Below are 7500 nucleotides of genomic sequence, written 5' to 3'. Positions count from 1 at the left end.
TCTTTATTATAATTTTTTAGTATTATCAATTTTTCTTTATTATCCTTTTTTTATTTTTGAATATTATTATTTTTTGAATTTTTCTTCATTATAATTTTTTTTTTATTGAATTTTGGAATTTATTATTATTTTAATTTTAAATAAAATTTACCAGCAGCCACCACTGATGTAGATGTTCTAGCTGAACTTTTTTCCCTTTATTAGTTTTTTCTCTATTATTATTATTTTTTACTTTTATTTAACTCTTGTCTCTGGGCTTTTATTCCATGCACTTTACAAAACCACTTCATTTCCATGTAATGAATTCCTTGCCGAGGACGATAGTAGTGACCCGGTGTGAAGGTGTGAAACCTCCGCAACAGTTTTTCTTTGTTAATTCTGCTTTCTCTGGCCAGCACCGCCTGGACTGTTGTATAAATCCATACTTACTTGTACGGTTCCTTTTTCCTCCTCCGATTTTTTATCTTTCTTGTTGGCTCATTGTTACCCCTCCCCCCCCCCCCCCCCCCCCACAGAATGAACAGCTGTGCTGTAGAAAAGCAAGCAATTTGCCCGGGGTTATTTGGACAGGCCCTCCATCCACAGCTGGGAGCTCGAGGCCCCTCGCGGTTTCATAATGAGACGTCTATTGATTTTGGGTTTTCCATTAGAAACGCTGGATGAATTCCATTTCATTTAGCTGCTTCTCGGATGGCTTGAATGAAGGAGAGAGAGAGAGAGAGAGAGAGAGAGAGAGAGAGAGAGAGAGAGAGAGAGAGAGAGAGAGAGAGAGAGAGAGAGAGAGAAAAGGCCAAATCAGAGTCATTGTTTATTGCGTGTACCCAAAGTAATGGGGGGGGGGCTCCGGTTTCTGAGGACGGAATGAACCAGCCGCTCTGCGGAAGCCGTTTTCAGAAATTCAAAATAATCGGACTTTTTGATGACGATTTTTCCTTTTTGTCCTGGTTTAGCTTGAGCACCGGCGAGCAAATTACCTGAATCACAAACGAAATTTTTTTGAGTCAGAAGCAGAATAACAGACGAGATGAAACCCAGAAATATGTTCAGCTCAGCTGAGATCAGTGTTTTTCAACCTTTTTGAGCCAAGGCACATTTTTTTGTTTGGAAAACTCTGGAGTCACACCTCCACCTGTAAATGTTAAACTGTTAAACTCTGTAGCCTCTATTAACAATATAAAGTCTTTCTCATCAAAGACATCAAAGTCTTTCTCATCAAAGTTTGATCAACAGGAATCCAGTAAATCCAGAAAGCAAGGACTTTTTTTTAATAGTGCCTCCCTCAGTGTGAAACCTGGACCTGATGGATGAAGAGCTGAGATCCTGGTTTTCAAAAACTTCTCCATCACTGTCACTGACACAGTACTTTGATACAAGATGGTAGCAGGAGGTGGAGATGAACCACACTGACGTCTGTCACTTTACATTTCACCGGCAAAGTTCTGTGCTGCCCTCTAGTGGTGAAGAGTATTTATACATGATTACTCTGCAACACACTGTCGTTGTGAGAGCAAAGGTTTTTTTAGAAAATTGGATCATTTCCCACGACACAGCTGACGATCTGGAGGAAACACCAGTTTGCCGCGGCACCGCGGTTGAAAAACACTGGCTCAGATTATTGGCGGCCACTCGCGGACTCCTTTTCATCCCCGACAAAAACGCACGACCCTCGTCTTTTTACAGATTACTACATCCTGGAGAACAACTCCTTGCTGAAGGGGGCCTTGAAGTCCAAACGGATCCAGCTCACGGAATTCAGAAGTGTGGCCATGGAACATTTTGGTGAGGAGAAACTTTTCTGTTTCTGCAACTTTCGTCGCTGAAGTTCACGCTTGACGTTCTTATTTTATTTTAAAAAAAAATGTATTATCTCTCTGCAGATTTGCCCCTGAAGATCTCCTACCCGCCGGACTTCTCCGAGTCTCGTCACTACGGACTCCTCTTGGTGATGTACGTCTCCCGGTTTACCCGGCGACAGAGTCGGTAGAAATTACAAGGTGCATATTGAAGAGCGTAGGGGAGCGTAGGGGAGCGGCAGCAATCAGACCCCTGAGAATGGAGGGATTTGCATACAGAGTGAGTGGAGAGCATGTTCAGTCAATCAGAGCCAACCTCCCTGGTCCCAGTCATTGACTCTCTTAACACCTATTTGAATAATCAGGCAGCAAAAAAGAGAAATGCAGAGTGTTTACATGCCCGACTAGTCAACAGCCTCGTGTGGCGTATTTTACACAAGTCGCACCCGAGTATAAGACCCCGACACACCACAACTTTTTCAAGTTAAACCACGACCGTAGTAGATAGAATTCTTCTGCACATGCTCAGTAAGAGCAACGTTTTCCTCCAGAGTGTCATGACTCCCAGTCTGTACTCTCCTTGGACTCGGTGCTTTTATTTTGACAGTCACCGTAGTAACGATCCGTCGTCAGTCGGCGGTTGCATGTGTGTGGTTTCCTTAAAGAAAAAAAAAAACAACAATGGCAAACATGGGCTTTAAAATAGGTTAAATCATCAAATGACAGAAAAGAACTGTGAGATAAGTACGTCAATAAATCATGAAAGTTATTTTGAGTACGGGCCGTGCACTTTAAAATTCTCAGACATTTAAAAACGTGAAATCTTATATCTGGTTCAGTGCAAAAGTCTTCCTGTTTGAATTCAATAGATTTTTTTTTTTAAGTTGACTCAACTTGCTTTTCTTAGTCTTTCAAAATGAACAAAATGATGTTGGTGCTTATTTTTTTATTTGTGTTGAACAATGTCCATTGATTGATTCATTGATTGATTCATAATTGTTTCTTGCATATCAGGTATACCAAATCATTTTCACATGACAAGAGATGTTCAAGTGTTGTGGGAACCTGTATATAATAATAATAATAATAATAATAATAATAATAATTAAAAATATATATATATGTATTAAATTAATTCATATATTGAATGAATCCAGCGACAAACTTCAGCATCTCAAACCTGTAAAATGGATTTTCTTCGTCTCCACCGTCGTTCAACAGTAACCGCTTAATGTTTCATCTCATTCAATCTCACATCTCAGCCAAAAATTAAACATTTTTCAGATTCCTTCACCGTCTTCTACATTTTCATGAGTCCGGAGAGACATTAATGTTCCTGGTTGGACTGGAGATGAACTATTATCTCTGTTCCTGTTAATAAATGAATTGGTGTTCGGTCGATATTTGACGACTGCAGAACTCTCCTGACTTGTTCTGCTAATGAAGAAAAAAGAGAAAATCTAAATCAATCGGACGTTTGCAGCTGATCGGAAGCGCTGCTGCTCACGTGAACACATCCGACTGATCCTCGCTGACTTCCAGTCACACAGAAGTTTGTTCATTTTTTCTTATTTAAAAAAAATAAATAATTGAATTTCAGACGTCAAAAACCCTTTTTACAAATGCATAGGCACATTGATTCACATATATACACAAACATAAATAGAAAATGTGTTGTTAATCTGCATAAATATTAAGGAAATATGTTTACACTAATTTATATCCAACAATGGAAACATACTGGGGGGAAAAAAATATATAAATAAATAAATATATATATATATTTTTTTTTTTTTTTTATTTAATTAAAAAATTTTCAGGACCAAAAAAAATCTGGTCCTGAACGTCGACAGATTTTCTATTGAAAAAAAAAAAAATATATATATATATATATATACATATATATATTTTTAAAAAAAAATATATATATATACATATATATATATATATATATATTTTTTTTTTTTTAATGTGCCTATGTATTTGCAAAAAGGGTTTTTGATGTCTGAAATTAATAAAAAAAATTTTTGAATAAGAAAAAATGAAAAACTTCTGTGTGACTGGAAGTCAGCGAGGATCAATCTGATGTGTTCCACGTTCGTTTGTTTACGTGAGCAGCAGCGCTTCCGATCAGCTGCAAACGTCCGATTGATTTAGATTTTTTTTTTTTTTTTCACCCAAACACACCGACATTGAAACATACACCCGTGTAAAGTCCTATTTACTGAGGTAAAACCACCTATATGACTTCATCTCTCCATCAGTGAAAAGTTTTCTGGTTTCTAAAGAAGCTCTGAAAGGCTCCGGACCAAAATCCATCTCAGATTGTTTAGTTTCGATCCGTCCAGACGCCTCTTACAGCTTTCTCTCCTGAGAAACAAAACAAAAAAACAGTTTTCATGCACCAAATACTTGGAGAACAAAATCCCCGAAACTGCAGGACGGCTGTACTCTGAGTACTCTGAGTACTCTGAGTACTGCACTGGAGACTGCACTGTTTATTCGCTTGGTTCAAATTCCACTGTGGCCAACACTTTCTTTTTTAATCTTCTCCATTGAACTAAACACACACACACACATTTGTTTGAACTCTGTTTAACTGTATGTAATGCGTCTGATCAGTGACAGCGCCCCCGGTGGCCAGGCCGTGACTGACCGCTTCTCGCTGGGCTGGGAATCGGTGCTGGTCAGCTCGGACGGCGTGATCGTGGCTCGTCTGGACGGCCGGGGCAGCGGCTTCCAGGGCCAGAGGATCCTGCACGAGGTCCACCAGAGGCTGGGAACCGTCGACGTCCAGGACCAGATTGCAGCCGTCGAGTACGAACTCTGTTTTTTGTTTTGTTTTTTTCATCTTTTGATGTAACAAATGTAATGAAATGCACTTTGTGCCCTGAACAAGCTCTTTGAACTCTGCAGGGTCTGAGTGCAGAAAATCACCTCTATTTGTTTGACTTCTCTCTGCTGCCAAACTGATCAAAGAACAAAAGCCTTTGAAGGCGAGATTCTGAAAAAAAAAAAAAAAAAGCATGTTGAAAATTTGTGGTTTGATTTAGATTTTATAAAGGGAATTTAGAAAATATTGACTAATAATTAGAGGTGAACTAACTTAAATGAAAGGAGCAAAGTTAAGATTTTATTTGTAAAAAAAAGATAAAAGTGCATCCTGAAGGTGCGCCGCCTTTGACTAAGCCCCGCCCCCAAACACAAACGAACCAATAGCGTTCGACTCGCCGCTGCAGCGTGAAACTGACAACACCTTTATTGTTTTCTGGGCTATTTCACTCATTTGAGATGCAAAAAAGTTCAAGCGGTGTTTCCAGAGCGCGACAACGACACGGTTGACTTGATCTGAACACATAATGTGTTCAAATGTACCTTTAACATTTTTTAACATTTGTGAAGTTGTGATCCAAAAATATGGACGGGAAAAAACAAAAACAAAAAACATCACAATTACTGTGACAAACTGCATCCAACAGTTCTTGAGAAACATTTAATTGGCAGGAACTTCTAATGAGGTCCGAGCCAATTAACTAAAAGGATCTGCTTCTCTAATAAGGTGCTTTGCTGCTTCTTCACGCTCCTAATTAGGAAAAATGAGGCCAATCCTGACTTGTGCATGAAGAATCCCATCGAAGGGAACGTTTCTGCTTCAAATGTCTGGCATGTTTCCCACCGGCCAAAAATCCAATATAACTGCTTTCTTCGTCTTTCGTCAATGTATGCAGCAACTTTGATTCCAGAATATGGAATGACAACCGTACAACTGGTCTTAATGTCGTCTTGTGGCCCAGAGAGGTCAACCTCAAACATTCTGTAACTTAAATACCACTATTAATAACAACACAACATCTGGCTATTGTAATGAATGTAGAGCTTTATTGTCAATATACATGGAGGGGGGGAGTTAAATATAAATACCTGCTACTGGATGGAGTAGTGATAAGAATCTGGATTTACAATGATAAATAATAAAATCAAATATATGTATAAAAGGAGATTATACTAAAACGTACTGCATTGGCAAAATAGGCAAGATACCGTAATTCCTGGACTATAAGCTACTTTTTCGACGTGATTAATTCGTGGATTTGTACAGGTGGACAAGCTTCACGGGCGTTACATTCAGGCGCATTACGTTACTCCGACCGTTCTTATTTTTTGTTTTCAAATTTGGTGGGTGTGGCTTATATTCAGGTGCACTCAGTAGTCCGGCAATTACGGTATATGCAATACAGTGAGGCTAGGTGGTGCGATCAAATACAAAAATAAATATCGATGGGCAGATGAGCCCGTAGAGCAGCGTTGAAACCATTAAACGTGACGCCGTGTGTCACGGACTTAAGTCGTGGACTTAAGCGAAGTGGATGATTACTGAAGGTCGCGGCTGTTGCTTAATGACGGACTGACACACAGAACCTCAAAATATATAAAACACACACACGCTGCCCTGATCTCACCTGCGAATAAAACCTTTGCCATAATGAAAGACGTTCTCTTGTGTGTCGTTGCAGATACATGATGAAATTGCCGTACATCGACCGGGCGAGGATAGCGGTGTTTGGAAAGGTGAGAAAAATAACAAAAAGTCTCACTCTGAGAGGTGTTTTGATCGAGTTCCTGCTGGAAAGCCTCCAGCGACGGCTGGATTCTGTCGTTGGGAGGTGGCTAAACCTGTGTTTTTTTGCGGGCCTCCTCAGGGTTACGGGGCCTACCTGGCGTTGATGATGCTGAAGTCGACGGACGGCCTGTTTAAATGCGCGTGCGCCATGTCGCCGGTGACCGACTGGAAACTGTACGGTGAGTTCACGGACCCTTTCTCGCGTCCTTAAATATCCACGTTTTTACAGTGTTTTGAAGTTATAGTCGGCGTTTTATGAGCCTTGATGAAAGATTGAGCCTGGAAGAGACCGAGAGAGGAGAAGAGGAGCACGGGCGGCGGGAGCGGCTAGCGGCTCCCGCTAGCCGCACGAGCTAGCCTCCTTTCACCTTTCACGAGCTAGCCTCCATTCACCTTTCACGAGCTAGCCTCCATTCACGAGCTAGCCTCCATTCATCTTTCACGAGCTAGCCTCCATTCACCTTTCACGAGCTAGCCTCCTTTCACCTTTCACGAGCTAGCCTCCATTCACAAGCTAGCCTCCATTCACCTTTCACGAGCTAGCCTCCTTTCACCTTTCACGAGCTAGCCTCCTTTCACAAGCTAGCCTCCTTTCACCTTTCACGAGCTAGCCTCCTTTCACCTTTCACGAGCTAGCCTCCTTTCACGAGCTAGCCTCCTTTCACCTTTCACGAGCTAGCCTCCTTTCACCTTTCACGAGCTAGCCTCCTTTCACCTTTCACGAGCTAGCCTCCTTTCACCTTTCACGAGCTAGCCTCCTTTCACGAGCTAGCCTCCTTTCACCTTTCACGAGCTAGCCTCCTTTCACCTTTCACGAGCTAGCCTCCTTTCACCTTTCACGAGCTAGCCTCCTTTCAGTCAGAAAACAGGTTTGTCTGCGCTTTAGTAAGACCTTGTTTCCGCTGGTCTGCATTTAAAACACAACGTTTAAAATCACACAAACTGAGTATCTGAAACCTCCAACTGGCAGCAACGACTAAATGAATAAATTCAAAGAAGTGAGTTTGTTCAGAAAGTTTTGACATGCTTGTGTGTGTTTACTTACGTGGTACTTTTTTCCTGCTGATTTAAAAGCCTTTAAAAGAT

The 7500-nt window shown here is 40.9% G+C and overlaps 1 protein-coding gene across 1 annotated transcript in view; it reads left to right on the top strand.

The window, feature by feature from the left end:
* Window positions 1-7500, top strand: part of LOC308131566 (inactive dipeptidyl peptidase 10-like) — a gene marked incomplete at both ends in the record, with an annotated part of 281690 nt that overhangs the window by 268814 nt on the left and 5376 nt on the right. Inside the window, 5 exon segments of the mRNA XM_080498342.1 lie at window positions 1681-1779; window positions 1878-1947; window positions 4416-4610; window positions 6308-6362; window positions 6494-6617. Coding sequence (XP_080354468.1) covers window positions 1681-1779; window positions 1878-1947; window positions 4416-4610; window positions 6308-6362; window positions 6494-6617 — 543 coding nt within the window.

Source organism: Blennius ocellaris (assembly GCF_963422515.1).
Source record: "Blennius ocellaris genome assembly, chromosome: 6".
NCBI lineage: Eukaryota > Metazoa > Chordata > Actinopteri > Blenniiformes > Blenniidae > Blennius > Blennius ocellaris.
Note: the sequence above shows the minus strand (reverse complement) of the source record. Positions and strands in the feature narration are given on the sequence as shown.